The sequence below is a fragment of the Dermacentor andersoni genome, chromosome 5 (assembly GCF_023375885.2).
Source record: "Dermacentor andersoni chromosome 5, qqDerAnde1_hic_scaffold, whole genome shotgun sequence".
In the NCBI taxonomy this organism is placed as follows: domain Eukaryota; kingdom Metazoa; phylum Arthropoda; class Arachnida; order Ixodida; family Ixodidae; genus Dermacentor; species Dermacentor andersoni.
Genome location: NC_092818.1, coordinates 95,896,934 through 95,920,652, shown reverse-complemented (window position 1 = coordinate 95,920,652; position 23,719 = coordinate 95,896,934). Strand labels below are relative to the sequence as shown.

Sequence of the window (23,719 nt, the reverse complement as noted above, 5' to 3'; positions counted from 1 at the left end):
TATAAGATTAATGGGGAACTGCAGTGGCAGATTCGGAGTACTTCCGGTAGTAGTTCCTCTGCTCTTTGCGGAGCAAGTCTATTCCACTGGGAGATTGAGAATGCCTCCTGTATCTTTCACTGGCAGATTGGGAGTACCTCCACCACTAGATCCACTTCATGGAGAAGCGCTTTCCACTGTGCAAAAATTGACGGAGTCGACTGGAAGTAGCCACCCACAGCCAACGTACTGCTATGGCACACGCGCGCCTGTGAATGCGAATCGTGGTCTCGCAGATACAACGAGGGGTGCTTTCAGATAGTGAACTTGCGCTTTTACTGCTTGCAGAGAGCAATGATTCATCTAGCTTAAGTTCCTAATCGACCAGCAGGGACTCCAGTGATGAAAAAGCTTTAGAAGCAGTGTATTCAAGCAAGCTTTTGACACTACGTTTCGGCCGCTGGCCAAGAGACCAAAAGTTGCTCATTTTGTCGACAGCGTTGTTCGTCAGTATTTGGATAAAGAGGTAACAACGGCACATTTTTAGGAAGTTTGCATTTTGAGAGCCTTTACTTTTGTTGATGAAATGCAGTTACGAAGGCCACTTCAGGCTGTCTCGATATAGTGCCACCACACTGATCGTGAGCTTCGCTGCGTCTCCGATATTTCTGACACACAACCACGGCAAACAAGAGAAGACTTACATGTGGTGTGACTTCCATTAGAGCACCCGGAGGTTAAAAAGAAACATGAAACTTCCAAACACAGCATGTGCGAGAGTTCAAGCCGAAAAGGCAGAAAAATGCGAGGAATGCTGGGCGCTTTCGGAAGCAGATGTGTGCTAGTGCCCCCTGCCAATTGGTGTTGTGGGAGTGTCTGTGCTTCAATCACAGATTTCATTCTGTTGCCCTTTGCCGTAGTAGAGTGCTCCGGCACAGAGTTCATCGGCCACTCCGAATCTGCCATTGGAATTCACTACAAGTCTCATACTTTTACATTGCACAATATGACAAAATAATGACATGAAAGTTGTCGGAGATATAAGGCTATTCACCACAAAACGAGCTGAATAATATGTTTCTGAGTGGCCACAGAACATAAGTTGCACTTGTGACCAGAATATAGTACATTACCTACTAGAAGCACAAGTATGCATAAGTAATGTGTGATTTGATGTGAACTTGTGTTTACAAGTAGATGTTGTAATACAAAGATCTTTTGTTAATTTGACTCCGGTTAATTCAATTTTTTGGCTAATTCGATCTCGACCGAAGGTCCCGGCCTGTGGTATTGCATTTCCATGGGCCCAGACCTTCGTCATTTCTACCCAAAAATTAAACAAAACTGGCCTTTGCCACATAATTATAACTTGACCAGTTAGCACACACAATAGCAACCCCTTTAGTGGCAGCATATGTCTTGGCAGAGCTTAGGAGACAGTGAATGCATTGAAAACATGCCATCTCCCGTCAAAAACACCAATTTTCAGCCCGCCATAGGAAGATGTTCAAGCAATAACTGTAGCTCACTATATCAAATTAGAGTATTTACCACATTCTAACGCTCACCCTGTTTTTCAAGAGAATTTGGCCGAAAATTGTCTTAGCGGTGGAATAGTATACGAAACTAATATGACCTTTGCGATGTTTGTATACTTTACCGCATAACGCAAGTGTATGGCGGCAAACATGACTTTAGGAAACCGGCCGCAATTGTGCAACAGAAAGAGCAATGGTTAGCACAGGAACAGAGTACACTGTTGCTCTGTTTGCAGTTTTCTACTTTTAAATATTACCCACTACTCCACTGCACCAAACAATGATGCTGCACTCATCAGCTGTTGTCTCAGCAGGAAATACAATTAAAATATGGACAACTATAAAAAGTGTCTGTGCACTTCAGCATTCTTTGATACAAGCATTAGAGTGCTTTGTGCAAATCCATGTGGAATTGTTTGAGGCTTTCTGTAATGAGAAATTCTTCAATGTGCATCAGCACTGCATATGTTGCCAAAACAATAAAATTAGAAAAAGAAAGTGAGGGATGAACTTATGTATCTTTGTGAGAAACCCTATGGGTTTCCTTTGTAGCTTCGTCAGGTGGATGCCAATTTTTCCCTTTCGTGAATTTTCCTCCACCTTGTGTGCCTCTATAGAACTGATTTGCCACATTCGGTGTCCTAGTGCTTCGTGTTCTCGATTATTTCGCCCTCGCTCTGCAATCTTCTAGATGCCTGGTCAGCTCAAATGGCAGAGCAACTGCCCCGGTAAGGCATTTGTCCCGAGTTTGAATCACAGAGCAGGACGAATCTCTTTCAACAGCAAAGCTTTCTTTCCGAGAAAGCCATATGAGTTTCCTTTGTAGCTTCGTGCTACAGTAAGGTGGATGTGTATTTTTCCCGCTCAATAGTAAGATCCAATAGGTACATAATTGTGTTGTGTAGTGACAACCAGCGCTCACCTCATCGGGCTTGTCATACTCGTGGCTCTCTTGCTCAGCAGCAGGCGGTGGCTGTCGGTGGTGGCGCATGCGAAGTGACTGCTGCTGCTTCTGACGAAGCTGCCGCTGGTATGAATGGAGCGTCATGTATGGGCTGTCCTCGTATCGCGACTGGGCGCACATGGAGTTGATGTACTCGCCCGCGTACGTCTCCAAGTACATTGTGATGAGACCATCAGCCACCAAGTCTTGCAGTGTTGCAAAGCGCTTCTCCCCAACGTAGTGCATTCCATCGTGATACAACCTAAAGTTCTTGCACGCATTTCCAAACCTGAGGAGAGAAGCGTGAAACTGCTAAGCAAGAAGCTTTAGTTTGTGTTCAGCTGTGAGCTCCCTGTGGAAATATACGGGTAAATTGAAGACGTGCACTCTCTAGACGACCACTGAGCTTATTCGGATGAAGTTTGTTGCAGGTAAAACAATAAATTGAGGTGTAATGGCTAACCGAAGCAAAACTTTGATGTGGTCCCTCGAGTATGAAAAAGAATTAACAAGGGTTGCTGAATTAAAATAAAAAAAGACAGAGAACTTTAATGCAAGAAAGAGAGAGCGATCAGAATGACTGACATGCCTCCACACACTACTTTATGGCGGAGAAAGGGTTTTGAGGAAAGACTGAGACAGGTCATAGAGATGAAGGACGGTGGTATGGCGAAGCTGCATAGTCTACTGCTTCTGTGCAACATATACAAGCATGCCTCACAGTATATCTACTTTCACAGTCAGGGGGGATGTTATAGTCAGGAGAGTATCTATCGCATTCATATTTTCACACCCTTTCTCACCGTTAGCTTATGTAAACGAGATAGCAGCAACTGCAGGGTGTCAATTATTTGCTGCAGTATGGCCATGACAATAAAGTGTGATAGGGATGTCTCAGTGCACTATCATCTGCACTGACACCAGTACGCCAAGCTGATGATGCTGTATTGTCACAAACAAAGCAGCCACTACTATTGTGGAGGATGTGGGTTTGGCGCTAATTGGCAGCAAGTTATTTTTTTTACCAGCTTTCATTTCCCTTTACATTACTGCTTCTACCTTTCAGTTAAATTCACAGTTAATTTTCCCTGCGCTTTCATTGGCTTCATTGTCTGCTGGCTTCACGTAAATACGAATCCTGTTTCACTTACAAGAGTAGAAAACAAGCTGTCGACTCCCAAGTGCATATTTTTTATGTTAAGCAGTGCTGAACATGAACTTCATATGCAGTTATTTCAGCTCTAAAGAATGATTGATTGATTCAACATGTTAACACCCAAAAGTAGCATAGGTTCTACGAGAAATGCCATAGTGGATGACTCCAGATTCATTTTGACCACCTGGGGTTCTTTAACATGTACCCGTATATAAGCAGACAAAAGCTTTTGCCTTTTACACCCATTGAAATGCGGCTAACCATGGCCGTGAATCAAACCTGTGACCTCAAGATCTACAGAAAGGAAGTAAAAGGCAACTCCATGTGAAATTAAATTTACGACGATGTATCGCACAACAAAGATGCCACCAGTACCAGACAGTTCCACATTAGCAATATGTTCATTTAGGTTACTTAACATGCAGAAAGCTTAGGTCAATCAGGAAGAAAGCAGGTAAAAGGTCACCTTAAGCTTAGTGTGTATTGACCAGGAGCACGTTGGCTTTCTCTGACCAGATAGCAGCCATCCCCTTCTTGCAACATCCGCTCTGCTTCCTCCCGAGATATGATCCCGTGAAATCTGAGCATGAACACGTAGTCAGAAGTTGTGATAATTTTTTTGTTTACACAAAGTGGATAACAAACATCGAGGGCGCAGTGCTTTTGAAGAAAGATCAGTATATAACAAAACAGATCGTTATGTCATATCATATCTCCTTCAGGTGCCAATTAATTCCCTCCATTGATAATTTACTCACCACACTTTTCTTGCATCTTAAGAATCATGACAAGCACACAGCTGTCGAAAGGATTAAGAATTTCAATTGTTCAGCGAGTTCTATCAAGTTTGCAAAACGTGAATTCCACACAAGAATTCTTTACGGGCATATCAAATGTGATTTGAATTACTTCATGTGTAGCATACTTGGAAAGCATTTATCCAACAACTTGAAAAATATGACTGATGTAAAACATGAAAAATTATGAAAGAAGTGAATTTGCTGCTTGGCAACTTACTGACATGGAGAGCAAATATCCAGCCACCCACATGTCAAATGGTTTTACTAAAACACTTTACCTAAATTATGCAACCTGACAGCATGGGTCCAATCAGATGTGTTCCAAATACAATAACAAGAATTCTTTATTCTGCAAGTTGATTTATACGAAAAAAAAAAAGAAGCTGTGGAAGGGCAGGCAAGATATATGAGTGATGTTCTAATATCATTATTCTCATCAATGCTTTTGATTCCCTATCTGGGTATGCATGATTCAGAAGACAGTGCCTGAAGGGTACATACAACAGCCACACTTGGACATGCAACCACTCAGCACATGGCATTTGCAAAATGCATTTTCTTTTCTTCCCTGAGCTATGCACTTAATCTGGTTGAAAACATACAGAAGGGAGGACAGAGCCAGAACACAAGATAGAAGAGACAAATACGTACTCCCTTCCATAATGTGCGGGACGATTAGGCACCTGCGGTACAAAGGAGACAATGTGGGTGAATGCAAACTATGTAGCACTATGCCTTAAGCCATTTAATGGGTTAATAACAATAAATGAAAGCAAGGTTACACAAACAGCTTTCAACATACTATATGCAAAACTCCAACAGGAGAAATATGGTTCCGTGATTTGAAGACTGCATCATTGCACCCGCACTGCAGCACTATAAAGTAAATACTACTTTTATACTAGTACATTTATAAGGCTAGTTCTGTATATTCTGCTTATATATTATATGCCACACTCTGCAGTCCCAACTGTCTAGGTAACACCACCCAAAAATCCAGTTCCCATATGCTCACCTTTGTTAAGCAGAATACAAAGTAGTTCTATCAAATGCAAAATTTTTGCTTTGCTGTTCTAATAAACTAGAGAAGGTACAAACTTCTTTATATGCAACTATCGTGCCGTCACCGCAACGGCATTCTTTGATTTGTGCAGACAGATGGTGAAGGAACAGGGAACAAAACCAATTTGCTGGGAGCCCAGCGTACCTCTTTATTGCAGACTATCCTCTTTGGTGTTGGTGCCTTTTGCTGAAGTTGGTACACTGAAAATAATCAACATCATTTATTTTCCTTCAGTATAATCTCGGAAAGTTACATTTCGAGCATGCTTTAAGTGAAAAGTAGAGAATACCTACAGTAAGACTTCCAAACTTGAGGTATTTCATTCATATGATGCTTTTGCTTCATGTTCTCCGCTGCGAAAGTGAAAGTAAAATAAACGGTGATTGACTCCCTCACGAGCTACAGTGAGGACAGCGGTACCCTCAGTTATATCACTAGCTTTGACTAAACCATATACGTATTTTTTTTTTCTAAAGCTATCGAAGTCTATTTTCGGAAGACTCGCTTTGAGTCGAAGGCCCGAGATGTATACGGCCGAGCAAGTGTGCATTCTTGTCAGGCGAGTCGGCTGTGAAAATATCCAAGGAATGGAAAGCGATAGGTGATCTTTCTGCACAGCGGTGCTTTTGACTCGTCCCCGCAGTCTGCACACTATATTTAGGTCTGGCAGGCACCCAAACGGCTGCAAACTTTACCTGGATATGATTCGCATGAGTTCTAGGACAAGAATTTCAATAAGAGATGACCGGCGCAACAGATCGAATCGAAAGCCGGGTGGAGCTTCACACGCTTTATGTAAGCACTAGCGAAATGAATAGGCACCAAGCACTCGCCGATCACCGAAAAAAATTGCCCCAACCGTAGCTCTGGGGACGGGCGCTCACTTCTCTACCGGACTTCGTGCAAACTATCACCAAAGTGCTGAACGCACAGTAAAAAGTAGTCGACGGATCATGGCGCATTTGCTCACCGAATTGTCGTGCCATTTCCACAAATGGGCGCAAGCGACGGGCTGCGCTGCAGGAAATGACAAATCGCCGAAACCGCGATACACACACACGCGCACACGGTCGTCCGACGCTAAGACGGCGTCAACACAGAAGTAGCAGGCATCGCGCGAGGCATCCCCTCCTTGTCAAATGCTTTATTAAACTTCCGGTCGAGGCCGGCATCAACTCATCTTGAGCAGGCGTTCAGTCATCAAGCGGCGAGAAACTTTTTTTTGTCGGCGACTCGCTCGCCGTTAGGGCTAGTCAGCGGGAGGAGAGTGACGGCGGCCGGAAAGAGAAGAGAGCGCAGCGAAAATAGACTCGCGCCGGTGGCGCCGCCGCGCGGAGGACCATATAAGCAACTCTAAAGTTTGCTCTTCCACATCACTTCGCGATCCGGACCAGGACGGCGAGCAGCTTCTCGTAGGAAGAGACCCTCCAGAAGAACAAAATGGTGCGTCCCTGCATTTCTGGCCCGAGATTTGGATACCTCGACCCTCAGCCGCTTGAGACAACGAGCCTAAACTTCTCTCGACATATTCTTTTCTCTCCCGTTTTCAGGCGGACCTCAAGCCCAATGAAGTTGAACGTGAGTGAATGCATATTTGCTTGTTTGTTTTAGCGTATTCGCTAGACAGTGCGACGAACAGTACACTGTATGTGAGAAGAGTACTAATTGCTTATTAACCTGCAATAGTGATCCCGAATATTTCGCGTGCGTTTCCAATGGTATATCTCTGGTACCGCGCGACGTGCATTAAGCACAACCAGTGGAAAAGTATCCAGCGCTGAGAAAAAAAGGGAAAACTGTGCAGAAACTTGTTGAGCACATCGCAGGGTTTACACGTGTTTTAAGCTAGGTCAGTGAAAGCGCGACAGTCTCCATTTCCTTTAAAGTATGTTGTGGCAGGGCGCGCTCGTGCACCGTTCTTCAGGCAGAGAAGCTAAATATAGGCGTGTTTCGGTTATTTGATACCCATGACTCTCTGGGTCGAACACTTGACCGGATATTTTCTGTATTAAGGAATATTTCTAAATCTTCATTTAAAGTGATATTTATTTGATTTATTGGTAGTATTCCGCACCTCGTAAATTTTTTTTGCGTAGATATCTGTCTAGCAAAGCATTTACATACGAAAGTAGCAGCTGAAAATGTTTCATTAAACAAACGTAAAATTACTCTACCGTTCTTCTTCATTGTAAGAGTGGAAATAATTTAGCTTTAATGCAATTTTCTCGCATTCACTACTCTTTATTAGAAAGCAATGGTAACTTAATATAATTAACGTACGAGAGTATAGGCGCTGTAACGCAGAAGTAATTGTCTTTGGCTTATTGGTCATTCAAGGGACTGTCGTTCACATGATTGCGACGGGTAGAATAAAACTGGGGGCTTGGATATGAAGTGCAGAGGAACTTAAAAAAACCAGCTCCTCACAAGTTTTTAGATTACGTAAGGAAGAGGGGGCACCTCTCTAATAGAACACGCGACTGGCGTTCCGAAAGTACCATACGTAAGACAGCTGTGAACACCAAGGTTTATAAAATATTACGCTTCGCTAGACGTACAGCAATACCTTATCTGAACGTTGGTACCAATAAAGCAGATACAGGCTTGACCTGTAACAGTACTGTAAATTCCGTTTGTGCTATAGAAACCTACCATTGCCAACTGGGGTGGCCTAGTTCTCTCGTCTAGCTTTGTAAAAAGTAAAAGAAGATTAAAGAGAAGAATGAACAAAAACTAAATTGGTTCGCATCTCACAGACGAAACGCTAACGCTACTATAGTAAAAAAAGCTTGGGTATGCTGTGGTTGCTAAAAAACGAAATTATTTAAGTTCCACAAGAATGGACAGCCTGATTCTGCAGGTGCTGAACGGCAAGGATAAATTTTCGTGAAGCTGAACAATATAGCATCTTGAGCCGTCTCTTATAGTTGCGTGTGCGGTTGACTGAATAATACGTCCTTGCCGCCATTTTAGGGGTCACGGGTCGCATCAGTGAAACCTAAACCATCGACGCTTCGATCGCTCCAAGGTCAAAGTAAATGGTGGAAAATATTTCATTTTTTTTTCTTACCTCGCAATAGTTCATATACAAATATATGCACACACGCGCCGACAGACAGCTCTGAATCGGGTTGCACTGATGGGCCTTGAAGTAAGGTAAACGCAGATAAACGAACGGGAAAGGGGAGAAAAGGGGAAGGAGAACCTCAGCGCCAATAAAATCGGAAAGTGTGCATAATATTGACTTAAGGTGGCTGACAAGCTGATGCACAAATGATTTCCCACGCTTTGCGCTATTTCAATGCCTATATCACGTTCTCTCTAGTCGCGCGCATCGGTATACGAGAGTATCGGAAGTATCTTTTCTAGAGCGAACAAAGACACTTTGTTTTACTTTGCACTTTTTTGACAAAACGTGTCATACAGGCGTTAGTTGGACAGCAGATCACCTATGCTCGCGCGATTTTATCAACGCAAGTGCTTTCCGCGGTTGCAGCAGACGCGTGTTTGGGAAGACCTGTATGGTTATACTTTCATGCAATGCGAAACCGACTTCGACACTATGCATTATTCAAAATCTGCATGACTTGTCTATTTCACTGGTTTCTGGCGCATCTGTGAAAAAAATGTAAGAAGTTATTTCGCAATTACTTTAACGCTTATGTCGATAAACGCGGCAACTGCATGCGTAAAAATGTTAGGTAAGTAGCCGTTCCCCTGGAATATGTAATCCCACAAAGTACAATACTATTTACCATGTATATTATGTGCAAAGAGCTAGAAATTTTGCATCAAAATCAGCGTCAGGCTTAGCTAACTTAAAAGTCGAATAAGACTGCGCATGCGAACAGTCGGGCTGTCCTCGCATATTTCAGACACAAATGTATTACTGGCTAAGGTTGCGCTGCAAAGATTCTATCGCACTTGACTCAACTTTTTGCGCGCCAACATCTCGGGACAGGATCAGTCAATGAAGTACATTCTAGGGGAAAAAAATTCACGCAGATATTCCTTTGGGAGCTGTCTAAGTATTCGTGTACATTATGCCACTTGCTCACCTTCACGTAGCCCGGTGTCATTATCATTGTTATGAAACCTGATCTGACCAGTATAAACGACAGCGCTGCGGCGACACGAACTGCTGCGGACGGCGGCGCAAGGGGAATTGATGACGCAAGCAAACTACTGCAGGTGGCGGCGCCAAGTGCGCCGATAACGTTCCGATCATTATAAGTCGTTATCGCTCTTTAGCGCCTTATCCATTCGCGTCGAACCATTATCAAACGCGTGAGCAACCGTACTCCGGCGGCGGCTGCGTATGGCGCGGCCGCACGGGTCCCATCTTGAAAGCGATCTGCGATGGGAACAGAGCGCGCCGAATGCTGATAGCTTCGTGTGCGCTGTGTTCTGGCCGCTTAGTTCGCGTTGAAGCGAGAGGCAGCACGCAGGTAAATTCGCTCGCTGTTGCGGGCCTTATCTTAAAAGCGATCGTCTTACATGATGGACGGACGGACGGTATGGATTCCTCGTTGGCTAAGCATAGAAATGCTTGCGCATTTAAAAAAATAGAGCACGTGGCAGCTATCGCTTTTCATTTCTGGCCGGCTGTGCATGAGTTTTCGTAATGTTCACTGGCGGTAGCTCCTAAAAGCTATCTCTTATGGTGCCACCGCCTTTACGTTCGATTCGGCTCATTGTAACCGTGATAGCAGGTCTTGCTTTGTCAGTTTTCCGATATAGTACATGCATTTTCCGCATGAATTTGGAGAAGCCGAAGTTGTCATTAGTTCATGTGAGCAAATGCATAAATGTATGACTGATGGAAGCAGCGAATTCCGACTGACTGGTATTCGACCGTATACGTCAAGATGCCGACCGAAATGGAAAGATAGGATGTCATTTCAGGTGCACATTCTGCAGTATTTTTGAGGCCTCTAGTAGTTAGGTAGATTCTTGTCCACCTATGAACAGAGATAACGAAGATTGAGAAAAAATAAATAAATAAAAGAAACACGCTTAAAAATAAAGAAAACGTCGCTAGTTAAAATAGACTTGCTACAGATTTATGTCATACAATTCGGAAATCGTGTCGTGGTGACATGCATACCTAAGTTAGAGTGGCTTATAAAGTTTCTCGGCGACTTGCGGTGCCATCAGGAATCGTCTAATATTACGCACTTCCCTGCTGGAAGACTGGCTCCGGTGTGGCTCGAAATAACAGTGAGCTTTCGATGACAGCACGCAAAAGCGAATAGTCGCAATTGAGTTCGGCAATGGCTTCGCGTCTGGGTCTCCACCGATAATGCATGAAGTGCAGAAAGCAATGTGTCGGCTGTCGAAGCTTCTGTTCGACATACGAACTGCGTAACTTCGTTTCGAATCGGGTGACATATATGCTTTGGCGACGAGGATTATCCTGCATTCCCCACCTTCCTTTATGTCTCAAGGGGAATGCTTCAGCGGAGAACTAGCAGTTCTAACATAAATAAAACTCCCGGCCTTTTGCGTTGAGACAATGTAAATAGAAGAAGGGTCGAAACTGTGTGCTCCTCACAAGATTAGTTATAGGATCGCCAAATACAAAGAATGGCGATTCTTCGGGGCGGCATTAGAGCACCATTTTCTTCCGGCCATATTGTGTGTGAGACCAGGACGGGGGTAACGCAGCAATTATGTTCTAGCTACATTATCTTGAAACTTCTCATTTTGTCGCATTTGACAAGCAACAACAACCATTACTTTCAACCGCTATTATTTAACACGATCGCACTGTTCTATGCACATGTGAAATATGAGCATGTCAGACACGTATTAGTTAACAGACGTCGCTGGCATCTGCACGGACGTGGTAACGGTTAAAGGTAACTGTGGTAAAGGTTCTACAGTGAAGTCCAGCTCTAAGGACGATTAGATGGTTGGAAACTGTGATCGTAATAAACGCATATTGTTGTTCATTATAACCGTGCTGGTTTTACGCACATTCTAATTCGATGCAGTAGGCAGTATACGCAGCGTTACAACCGGCTATCGTTATAGGCAATATAGTTCTAAACGGACTGCCCTGTTGATTGGCACGCGCGGGGGACCCGCTGTTGTCATCGGGTTCGGTCATTCGGCGCCACGGATAATAACAAAAACGTAGGATTGAAGTATCAGGGTCGTCGCATTCTCCGCTCCCAGAGCCGATTCCCGACCACGCGGTGGGGACACGGGTCGGATGCCTGGCGCATTCTAAAAGCTGGGAGCGAAACCGAACGGATCGTATTCGCATCACTCCAAAGCAAAACACGAAAGCTCCTTCTCACCTTCCAAAGTTGGAGGGTGAGGGGGAATTCCAGTGCTCATATTTCTCTGCTATTGGACACTATGGCAGACAGAAGCGCGAGTCCTATCGCAGGGACCAGGAGCAACACCGGCAACTTATGCGGGGTGGATTTGGAACTTTTGAAGAGAAGCGCTCGTGTGTGTTGCGCTGCGGTTAAAGGAGGTTGTCAGACGAGCCACTGTGGGAAGTTGGGACAATAGTTGAAAAGTCTCTCTCGCGGGCAAAAAAAAAAAGAAAAATCACAGCTGTTTTCATTTCTTCTCCTCCTCATCAAGAGGCAGCGCAGCAGCCAGACAAGCTGCAATTCTGTAGTTGCGATCTGTGAAAACATTTTAGGGAGTGTACGACCGTGCAAGCCTAGACAGATGCGAGTGTCGGAGGTTGTTTCCATTCGCTACAATCGGGGCGTCCCATTATCGCCGTTATGTAGCTGTGTTACTCGCCATTACCGCGGGAGCATTAAAGAAAGAAAAAAAAAGAAACAGCCCACAGCCGTAGCCTAAAATGATGCTGTCACCTCTAGAGTGCATCCACTGAGCCCACCTTACGCCGCCGGCTCGCTCACACACTTCCCATCGTTCGCTCTCTCATGGCTGTGAGTCACAAAGGAATTTGACCAAGACTCGTAGCCCGTGCCATGGTCTTTTGTGCACTACACCGCTTTCAACACCTGAGCCTCAGCTGCGAAAAACAAATCTCGTGTCTGGTACACTGCTCTTTAACCTGCGTGAACGCGAGACGCGTTCGCGCCGGTACGGCACGTTCCCGAATGGGAATGCGTGACCGGACAGATTCCGCTGTCGGACCGCGGGCTGCCCAAGATGGCTTTTGGCGGTGCCGCCATGTCTGCCGAGAAGGAGGAGAGTTAGAAGGGGGGCATGGACGGAGTAGTAGAAGGAGTCCGCGGCTTTTGTCGGGGCCTCTAAATTTGGCGTCGCGCCCTGTGCGTCGGCCGAGCAAGCAGGCAACGGGAGCCCGGTTCCTATTTCGGGAGGCGCACCGACGCTCGCCCCGACGTCGGCGGCTGCCGCTCGAGCCGCGGCTATGAGCGCCGCGGGTCCTCCGCTTCGGGATCCCGCGGTGGCAGGCGCGGCCGGCTACCAGCGCCATTTAAGGCTGCGCGCACCCGTAAAGTGGCCTGCTTGGGCCCGGTGCTGGTTCAGCAAAGCGGCGCCGACTCGGCTGGGCGCCCTTGTTCGCCTTCGCTCCTCGCGTGCTACATCGCCGGGCCCATTGTACCCTGTGCCCGTATCCTTGTCTTTTAGGCCTGCGCACCTTCTGCGCGTGCGTAATTGGCAATTGGCTTCTTCCGCGTCCTTCTCGAGGCGTCACTCCACTGAACCTATTCATGCGGCCTCCTGCCCAATTTAAAAGAAAAAGAAAATTGAACAGAGGCCTGGTTTGCTACCTTGCAAAGGGGAAAAAGTAAAGAAACGGAAAAAAAGGGGGGGGGGGGAGAGGAAACACACACAGAGAGGGAAGGTACATACTACTTAGATGGCTGGTGTTTGCTAGTCGGGATGTGCACACATGTAGACGGGCGACGGAGATGACTGACGTTGCGACAGTTACCTGTGGTGGCTGGCAGCATGTACTCGTCCAATAAAGGCCGTTACAATTAGTGTCAGGAGTTGGGCGAGCGGAGTTTAAATATAAGGGGTCCAATTGGAGAGGCGCGAATAAAACGGCACACTTCCTTATGCTCCATTTCACTATAGCAAATAATAATAATAATAATAATAATAATAACTTTACTCATGTATTTATTTATTTTATACTATCAATCCCGTTCTTGCGGTCATTACAGGGAGAGTGTTGTGCCAAGAATACATGATGCATAATATTTATTCTATGTAACATACAAACTCACTGACGCTTGGTAGTTAACAACAGAAAAACAAGGAAGAAAGAAGAGTGATTACACAAAGAAAAGTCAACAAATAAATGCTCCTAGCAAAATTTAGTGTGCATCATCTAAAAAAGAAAGTATCTAACGAATTTTCAAAATCGGCAGACCTTTAATCACAACTTCACCGTATATGATACGGACTGCCAGTCTTTGTATTCTTTCTAGTTTTGCATTCAGGACTTTCTAATGAGGGGACCATGTAACACAAGCGTACTCCAAGGTTGGTCGTACAAATGTCTTGCAGGCTGTTAAATTTCACGTCTCGTGTAGCACAATATATTCCAGCTTTTCCTTTAGAAAGTATATATATATATATATATATATATATATATATATATATATATATATATATATATATATATTGCCTTGGAACACTTACATTATCAGTCTGTGAGTGTCATTGGTATGTTTGCTTAATGCTGACTGCTAAGCATTTGAAACAAGCTGCAATATTTAAAGGATTGTGTCCGATGTGGTGCATGAAGGAAAGTTCGCGCCTACTTGAGCGAATATGCGCAAATGTTGTTTTGCTCTAGTTTATTTGTATGTTCCATTTTACATGCATATAATGTCTGTAAGCGTCTGTTCGCATTAATTTCGTCACCTTCGCAAGCTATTGGAGAATAAATCAAACAATCATCGGTATGCGCTTCAACTAGTGCACTGCTAAATCATTAACAAATAACAAAAAAGAGTATTGATCCTAAAACGGAACTTTGCGGAGACCCCGAGTACACACGCAATGGACTTGAATTGCAATTCTCAATCCTTACAGCCTATTGACGCATAGATAAATAGGCCTTTATCCATTTTAATACTTTTTTACCTATTACTATTCTATCAGGCTTAAAAAGCAATTTATGGTGAGAAACCTTATCGTATAATAATAACACATTTGCCACCGGTATGATGTGGCGACGTAATGCAGAGGCTTACTACCTAGTATTTTCTAGTCATATATGGATGCCGTCAACGCGCGAATGAGTTGAACTCATCCCCTTGTAATTTTCGTCGAAATAATTAGTCAGTTAATTAATTCTAATGATTTTAGCGCTCATGCGGATGTAGGTGCGAGGAACGTTGATACAATAAATATTCACAAAGGTGTATATGCAGAGCAGACGAAGGGACACAGTTCTATAAATTGATTAACATCGCTTTAGCCCCACAAAGCACTAACAAAAAACAAAACAGTAAAAACAGCTGTAGGCGAAGCAACAATGATAAAAAAAGATATTCCGTGGCGATTGAGCGATAAATGCGAGAGAAATGCGGTAGCGTTACGTCGCACCTTTTTGAGGTCCCGGATTCACGATTTAAACCACGTTCACCGCATAACTGAGTGTGGTTCAGGAGCTTACTCGATACACGTCCTGCTGCTTTGAAGACGAAGTGTAACTGATGCTGGTCCAGAGCAGAACACCGGCTTTCCACACTTTACACTTCACACGCATACACTTTGTCTCACTTTGACACTCCTAATGATAACGCATTAATATCTATTAAAAGTCTCCTATCGAATATGGAAGAAGACCTCTAGCACTTCAAAACAAAACAAAATATCTATCTAAGCACCTATTTAAACAAATATTTCCGCACAACGGACGGTAAATGTTACGAAGATGCCGACGTAGTGTTCCACGGCAAGTTATTCTGCTCGTGTACTGTACGCGTACTTAGTGGAACTGAGGCGGAGAGAGAGAGAGAGAGAGAGAGAGAGAAATAACGCGAAAGGCTCGTATGGTTCAATCTAGCCGTTCATGTTTGTGTGGGACAAGATTTAAGGTGTTCCTACTTTGACTTCATTTTCTTATTTTTAATTTCCCGAGCTTCTATCCCAGTGAGCCGAAATTCTAGTGACCAATAAAGTTAATTGTATATTCACTAAGTTCTTTACAGCGAAGCTGTTAGCTTCTCGGTGGTCGGCATTTTCCGTGTCCGCGTCCGTCAGCAGACATTATCATCGTCTGTAATGGCCCGTACCCCGTAAGCAAACAAAATATGTAATCGCTCGTACCCCTGTAAGACAGATGCTACACGCACTCGGCGCAGTGAAGCGAACAGTGCGTGAATTCATTGGGAGCACGCATAAATGATACAGGACAGCATTCGTTTAAAGAACAAGATCAAAACAAGAATCCGAGTCACATAATTGATGATAGGGCGCTCCTGATTACAATGCAAAGCACGTAGCGCTCCCCGCATGCGTTTCCCGGTAAAGATTACTGTTGCACAAGCTGTCGCGGTGACGGCAGCTTGTGAAGTGGGGAGTGACGTCCCCAACCTTTTGTATGTAAAATAACCAGCCTGGCAACAGATTTCAATGTTGCTGCAGCACCGCTATGGGTGGCGTCACGCTGTCAAAATTACCACTATTCCATTACTACCATTACTCTAAGGCAATAAAACATTGCATACCTCCTTCAGCCGTTGTAGTAGTGGTTTTCAGCAGCTTCGCTAGAAATCCACTTTTGCAGGGCCGGGATGGCGAGTCATTTTTTTTTTTTTTACTGACAATAACTTACTGTTTACCAAACAGCGATAGACCTGTGCAACGACGCGTGCACATTCTTCCATTATGGCAAGATATTCCTATAATGTGCTAATTAGGAACGCTACGGCGGAGTATGTTGCAAATTAACATGCTCATCTTTACTAAGTACAAGTGGTGCTTATTACCGGGAGTTTAGCAGTGTTCCCACTACTGCAGACCAGGACAGTTGCACGCCAGATTTGTGTGAAGCTGACAAGGCCACTCGCTGAGTATCCAAGAAATTGAATACTAAAAGCCTCTAGTACACAACTGTTCAGGATGTAAAATAAGAAGAAAGAAACGCGGACACCAGAAGAACGGAGAACGATGTGAAAGCTGGGTGCCAACTAGTTGTTTATTAGGGAAACAGTCCGACTGAAAAGCGGATTTATTGGGGGCTATTTTTTCAATTAATCTTTAGTTAGCATGAAAATATATTGACAGCACGAACTCATGGTGCGCCAGTGAAACCGAGTGGACGGGACAAGCGCTGGACATCAACCATTTCGTTCTTTTTTCTTTTCTCTTTTTGCGCGCGTTCCATTAATTTCGCGTTGTCATCATGTATGCAAGCTGTAGCAACCAATTAGCCCGCCTATCCGCTTTGACAACTGGGCATTAGTGGGCAATCAACGCTAGCGTTGTGGTGTGTTCTTCCGGCCTCCTTGTTTTTTAGCGCTGTTTTCCATCGTGCGTTCCTATCCTCTTCAGACACAGTGTCGACCTCTGTGGACAACAGCTTTCATCATTTTCAAAGTGAAACCACGAGAGATAACCTATAGTAATCTGGTGCAACATAAAGCTAGAGACAGGCGGCACCATATGAGTAACATGTTATGATTTTGTTTCGACTGGTTTTCAAGAAACTTCATGCGAAAGGTACCGCTGCATTGTCACCGACTACGAAAAATGAATGTGCTGTGCATTAGTTTTTCAAGTGCCACCAGATGACACGGTGATTCAGGAGGACAAATAAAGGCGAGGGAATGACATTTGCTGTTAAAACTGCATATATTTGTTTAACAAAAGAAAAGACGTTTGTTTTTCATTACGCATCATTATGAAGCTCTGTATACCGCAAGTGGAGAAACGGACTCTCTACCCAAATTTATTATCAGAATGGCAACAGATCGGTTGACGATAAGAAATGACTTTAAAAGGTGTTGTGTCACTAGGATTTTGTTGTGTCTGAGGAGGCTATATACCGACTCACCATTTTGTCACACTCCTTCTGGACACGTGCAGAGGCTCGCGAGCACTTCGAGATCTACGACATGTGCGCCGAGGGCAAGGTGGACTGCGCCGACCTTGGATCCCTGCTGAGGTCCCTCGACCTGCGCCCCACCAACGCCATCATCGAGAAGAACGGAGGCACCCAGAAGAGGGGTAATCATACACCACATTGCGCGCTCGAATTTCGCTAAGGGCGTACCGTGAACTGTTGTCGCGCGAAGTTACGAGGATTCCTTGCCCGGCATAGCCGTGACATTAACCCGTACAAAGAATTGCACCGTATTTCCAAGCTGAGGCTCGTTTTATTTTTTTCTCGGTAGCGTTTGTATGTCAGACCGTTTACTGACAGAGCTTCTCAGATTCGGTACCTGGCACTCCACATCGATGCATCGTCAAGTGCTCCATTTCTTATTGAATTCACTGCGTTGAATCCACTGGCTGCCTCTCAAAACACCAGCGGTCATTCGGATACTAATATAAATTATTTAAAAGTTGGCAGTGGAATCATGGTGACTTTTATGCTTAGTCAAGTTGGGCACAAAAGTGAAATCAGTGTATCACACAGTGTTGTTTATTATTTCACTCTCTACTGCCCTGCTTATCGTAGGACCCTTTCTCTGCCCTCTCCCATGCGCAGTTGCATGCATGCGAATATTTATATGCCGGCAAATCTTGCTGCTTTCAAACAAAGAGCCCTCTCTCTGTTCTCTAGTTTTTTTTTTTCACACCAGCGCTGCTGAATTCCCTGAAATGTTTTTTTTTCTTGCTTCACAATGGCCATTTTTTTTTTGCTCTTGCTTTTTTTGTTGTCTATCTAAACTGTGTGCCACTACGGCGCGGCATTTTCTTTGTCCTCGCAATCCTGCACAGCAACTTTTCATCTGCAAAGTTTTTCTGCAAACTTTTTCACACCTGATCGAACACTGAACTGGAGCTCGTATGTAATACCGTCATGACAGCCGCGGTGTGCGTCGCACGCGTTGCGCAGGTGAAAAGAAGATGACGCTCGAGGAGTTCCTGCCCATTTACAGCCAGATCAAGAAGGACAAGGACATGGGCACACACGCCGATTTCCTCGAGGGTCTCAAGGTCTACGACAAGGCCGAGAACGGACAGATGCTCGAGGCTGAGCTGGCACACGTCCTGCTGTCTCTGGGTGAGTCTACGTAGCAATAATTTTTTTTTACCGTGGACTCTGAGATCAGTGTGGACAGTTGCCTCCGCCCTTGTCAGAAGGATACAGAAGAAGACAGGACAAGGAAGTTGAGAAGAACAGGTTTCGGTTGGTCGTCCGGCCATTTATGGCAAATCGTGGCGCGTAGTAGAAACATGGGATCTCTTCCCCTTATTGTTTTCAGAGTATTTCTGTCGCTCTTCTGTCCTACAATATGTACTCTAAAGTGCGCTTCTGCTAACAGAAAGCAGTGAAAAAAAGGTATAGTTAGAAAAATAAACATACCGGGAATTGTGCGGGGATTTTTTTAGGCTTCACGTTGAAAAATGCGTTACGAATAGGGCAGAAAAAAAAATTGTACGAGAGTGCTGATTTGGGCTAATTGCAGTATTCCCTTAGTCCTGTCTTTATGCTGTGTTTGCTCAATGTCTGTTCATTGCACGACCCCGTATACTATGTTCAAGATTTACAAAGTTAGTTCTTGGGCGTGTGTGTGTGTGTACAGGAAAACGCTGTTGGAAAGCTTTAACATTTTTATAGGCTAGAGTGGTTAAACACGCAGGCCAACAACTGAAGAGACAAAGGAACCATGCGTCGCTGTTGAGAACCTGTTTTCATGGCCCTTCGCAGGTGAGCGGTTGACTGACGCCGAAGTGGACGAGATCATGCAGTGCTGCGCAGGGACAGTAGACGAGGATGGGTTCATCAAGTACGAAAGTAAGTACGATCGTCCGGGGGCACGCGTTACGCTGACATTGATGAAAGAAAACAAGAATTCCGTAGGACAGAGCCACATACTGACATCCCACTTCCCTCTCTATAGTGCATCTTGTGCATTTTTGTCCGGGATAGTGTAGCGATTCTATTCCGATGCCATTTCTTGTTGCGCTTCGATCGCGCTCTGGCCAGAGCATGGCCAGAGCGCCCGCATTATCAGCGAGATGAGCCGGCCGCGAACGCTGGATGATAAGATTGGCATAGAAGCGAGACGAAGGAATCGTTACGTTATACCGGCTATACGTTATGTGTTACGTTATAAGTGCAGCATCCTGTCTTGCGAGCTCGCTTGCTCTTCAGAGGCGTTACGTTGCAGATCGGGCTAGCTCAGATACGCGGCTCTTTCTCAGCGACATCTTCGTATTCTGCAGCTCAATGGGGGCCGAACTTCCGGCTTAGTCACAGAAAAGGGGTGAGGAATTGAAGGACCTTAATATGGATTGATAACTCTCGGGATATTGGTATATCACATTTGTCGTACGCTGATTGGTTAAGGCAGCGGAAGTGTATGTCACGAAAGTCGTGACGTCCCTCCCGCCCGAGTTATATTCACGTCGTCTTTAAGTTCACTGAGAGGATCTCCGTTGCTTCAGAAGGCTCGCCGGTTGGTTATTACTTCGTTCGCAAGTGGTAATAGCCTTTCAGTGATCGATCGAGAATTCATCCCTAGTATAGTCAGCTGCGATGCAAGATATGGTTCCGCCAGTGCGCTACCATGTGAAGCATCACGTATTACACTCTTCATGTCATACGCTGGTGTCACGTCGTATCTGTTAATACGACGTGAGGATTCAATTCCTCCCAAACAACAATGGAAGATCTGGTCGTGTACGAAGTCTTTTGTTTTCAAAGGCCCTCCGTGCGTAACTATCGAAGATGAACTCAAATGAAGGAACAAGTACTCACCCAACGAAAGGTACAAGAATGGTCAGTACTAAACTGTTTCCGAGTGTACGTAGGAAATAATTTAAGCGTCTTTTCTGTACAGCATGCAATAATAAAATAAGATGGAAGTAAGCGTACATACACACACAGACAAAGCAATCAAAAGCAAAGACAAAGAGGCTCAGTTGGGAACTCTGTGAGATTGCATTGGAGGAATCGATGTGTCCCAAATGTCCACGACTGCTTTAATATGCTGTGCACCCTACTCGGGTCGATAGAAGAATATAATCAATGACTTTGCGTCTTTATCACGCATCCGCTCGTTGTGACTTGTTCTGCACACCGTCGAACTGAAGTAACCATGGACGCGGTGGTCAGCGGCGAGACAAACATCTCGAACGAAAGAAGCGGTACATCAATAAGACCAGGCGCGCCCATCGTGAAATCTCAATAAATGCACAGAACTCAGCTTCGAAAGCTCTTCCTGGAGGGAGGGGCGGGGCAAGGGCGTCTTTGTGGTCGTGATGAACGAACGCCTTGATCCGTAGTCGTGACTTCGGCGTAGGCCAAAAGCTATTATGCACAAATCGTTGCGCACGACGTGTTTTCAATGGTGTGCTCTCTTGACCCTCTTTTCAAGCGCTTGCGGGCAGAAAACGCTCCGTCTGTTTATTTTTGTGTCACTCCATAGAAAAAAGAAATGAGTCCAATAGAATCTGGAAACAAAGCGGCTATGTTGTTGCTACATGCTTAACTAAGTCTATATTCAGTTTATTCTGTCTCGAGTTAAACTGAAAGGAAAAATGAAGGCAAACTGCCTTTGTAACGGCGCGTTGTAAAATATTTATTTTCTGCAAACCTGAACAATAATTTTAAATGAAACTGCGTTCAACAGTTGTCGACGTTCCGTGTTTGTTGCGTGCTACATCGTTATTACGATGTAAAATGTAAAATAACCTGATGACACGTCCCATACATCAAATGTTATGTGGCATGTCAGGCGCATAAGGAAGCTAACAAGAAACCAACGCAGGGCGAAATTTTTTCTAGACTGGCTCGGTACACGCAAAACAGATTACAAAATGTTTTTGTATAGCTTTCTCCGTAGTGCCTTAAAGACTTTTCGCGAGTTATTGAAAAGAAATGTTCATTCTCTTGTTGCCTCATGCCTCAGGTTGCAAAAGAAAGGAAACAAAACTTAGCGCAGCCTTGACCAGTCGCCGTCATATAGTTCATAGCGCAAAATATTCGTTTGCCTTTTATTAATCACAAATAACGGAGGGGTGGGGCGAATACACAAAGCTTTTTAAAAAATTTTGAAATATTATTTGCCTTTGGCCAAAGACCTTCGCTAGTAATATGACCAAAATCAGGGTTAGCTAAAATAGGCTAACGAAAGAGGTTTCTGTGAATACGGGTAGGTATTTAAAAAAAAAAAGATTGTGAAAAAAAAAGATTGTGCAGAAACAACTGACCATGACTGTAAATGTCTAAAGAACGAAATAACGAGCGAGAGAGCGAACGACAGGGCTAGAAAGAGAGAGAGTCAGAGAGCAAGTGAGCGAGAGAAGGAACGAACGAACGTTTTTCTTGCCGAGTTCGACCATCGACTACCAACTACGAACACGGTTGAAGGAGCCAAATAAAACTATTCGCTTTTAAAGAATACGTAATCGCATCGACCTGCCTAATAAGTGCGTTTATTTTTTCTTCTTTTTTTCGCACAGACTTCATCAAGAACGTTCTGGCTGGACCATTCCCCGAGGAGCAGAAGGACAAGTAAACAACAAATACCAGGGGGGAGGGGCGAAGAAGTCACGCAAGGTCCTCTCAGTTTCCTTTCGCTCCACCCGTCTGTCTCCGTCCGCACTGGCGACAAGTTTCGCCACATCCATTGCCCGACGAACGAGGGAGCTATCGTCACCCCGTCGAAACAATGGCTGCAGTGGCAGCGGAAGAGATGATCGCCGGAAGTGCCACGGTCGTCCTGATCTTTGCTCACCTCTCCTGTCCTCCGATTGGCCGGGTTCGCGAACGTCACACCTCCCTTCGGCGCTCGGTCGGTGTGCTTTCTCACACCAGCGGGCGCCTCAGTCGTCGTGGTCGTCAGGATTGCGAAGTGATGACAAGGTCTACCCCGCCTTATACGAAGGGAAATGCTGAGAGAACCGCTGACGACAGAGAACGAAAGCCATAAATTGTAACTATTGGAACCGACATGATGAAAGTAATTGGGCGTGTACAAATAAAGCTCCCTAGACATAAGAAACGTGCCTTAGAAAATTTACGCTGTTCGGACAATAATAAAAAAAAGACGTGGTGTGCGTTCTCTTGTAATAAACCGTGCAGTTGTCATTGTCTGTATCATTTTATCCACGCAATCAATGATTATGACGCACACAATCACAGGCACACATGAGCTTCCCACAATACGCTTCTGACTTCTTGTACTAATTGATCATCATTTCGGTGGATTTCGTGGGTGGCAGCAATGCGGCGCAGTTGAAGACAGACGTCAGTGTTTGAACGGTGCTCGCGAAGTCAACTAGCACGTTATCGAAATGACCAGCTCCTTTCCCAGCTCCAGGTTACCGTCGCAGCCGCTCTTACTACGCGAAGAAAATGGGTCACGATAGCCACGACCGCCCACTTTTTGTATGGACAAGATTACTCTTACGTGTATTGCGTCTTCAGTGCGCACCCGCATATTGGACAACGTGTATATAGTATCTCATTGTACCATAACATAATCACTCACCACCTACCTTTCCCTGTATTTCCCACTTCCCCTTTCCCCAGTGAGGAGTAGCAGGCTAGAGACACGCTCTCCAGGCCAACCTCTCCTCCTTTCTCCTCATTAAAATCTACTCCTCCTCCTCCTCCACGTATACAGAAGAATCCAACGCCTGTACACCATAGGTTTACCCCCCGAAAATTATTCTGTCACCTTTACTGTTGCTGCTTGAAGCGCTATATAAGCAATTCAGATTAGTCGAAATTGTTTATATATAATCTAGGTATTTCAAATTATTGCTTACATCAAACAATAGACGTATTCAGTTGGTGCACCGGAGCACTGTAATGTGCAATGCTCGGGAGCGTTGTAGGCCTATGACGGGCTCCACCTGCCGGCTCCTTTGATATATCAAGCCACGCAGTGTCATGCCTTCTTCAAATGTGCTTTTCTTCAGTACGTTTGTCGCAGTTACGTTTCCCTGCTGTACTGTAATCGCTTCTTATTGCGAAGCACTTGCTCTAGAGGCCCTCTGAACTCCGCAGCAGGTCTATCAGGCATTTAGCCAAAAATCGACTTGAACTGCGGTGTCTACGATAACCAGATTTAATTTCATGCCTAAGGCACCCTGGATCCCGCTTGATTAGCGGTTAGGCAAGCGGTGGTCGGA

The 23,719-nt window shown here is 44.8% G+C and overlaps 2 protein-coding genes across 2 annotated transcripts in view; one reads left to right on the top strand and one right to left on the bottom strand.

Annotated features, from left to right (window-relative positions):
* Positions 1–6,753, bottom strand: part of LOC126530913 (N-chimaerin-like) — a 53,258-nt gene extending 46,505 nt beyond the window's left edge. Inside the window, exons 1-6 of the mRNA XM_050178241.2 lie at positions 6,450–6,753; positions 5,773–5,832; positions 5,624–5,679; positions 5,068–5,099; positions 4,083–4,196; positions 2,440–2,749 (exon numbers count right to left, since the gene is read on the bottom strand). Coding sequence (XP_050034198.1) covers positions 2,440–2,749; positions 4,083–4,196; positions 5,068–5,099; positions 5,624–5,679; positions 5,773–5,832; positions 6,450–6,465 — 588 coding nt within the window. The 5' untranslated portion in view covers positions 6,466–6,753. The remainder of the gene's footprint in view (positions 1–2,439; positions 2,750–4,082; positions 4,197–5,067; positions 5,100–5,623; positions 5,680–5,772; positions 5,833–6,449) is intronic.
* Positions 6,754–6,831: 78 nt separating this feature from the next.
* Positions 6,832–22,670, top strand: Mlc1 (Myosin light chain alkali). The gene is made up of 6 exons (XM_050178246.3): positions 6,832–6,922; positions 7,030–7,057; positions 17,492–17,632; positions 18,468–18,635; positions 19,284–19,370; positions 22,043–22,670. The coding sequence occupies exons 1-6, from the start codon at positions 6,920–6,922 to the stop codon at positions 22,096–22,098; spliced, it is 483 nt and encodes a 160-aa protein (XP_050034203.1). The 5' UTR covers positions 6,832–6,919; the 3' UTR covers positions 22,099–22,670.
* The last annotated feature ends 1,049 nt before the right edge of the window (positions 22,671–23,719 follow it).

Bases quoted from the DNA above. Each gene is read 5' to 3' on its own strand.
- Mlc1 (XM_050178246.3), top strand. The intron at 17,633-18,467 runs GTAATCATACAC...CGCGTTGCGCAG, and splicing joins CGGAGGCACCCAGAAGAGGG to GTGAAAAGAAGATGACGCTC. The intron at 18,636-19,283 runs GTGAGTCTACGT...GGCCCTTCGCAG, and splicing joins ACACGTCCTGCTGTCTCTGG to GTGAGCGGTTGACTGACGCC.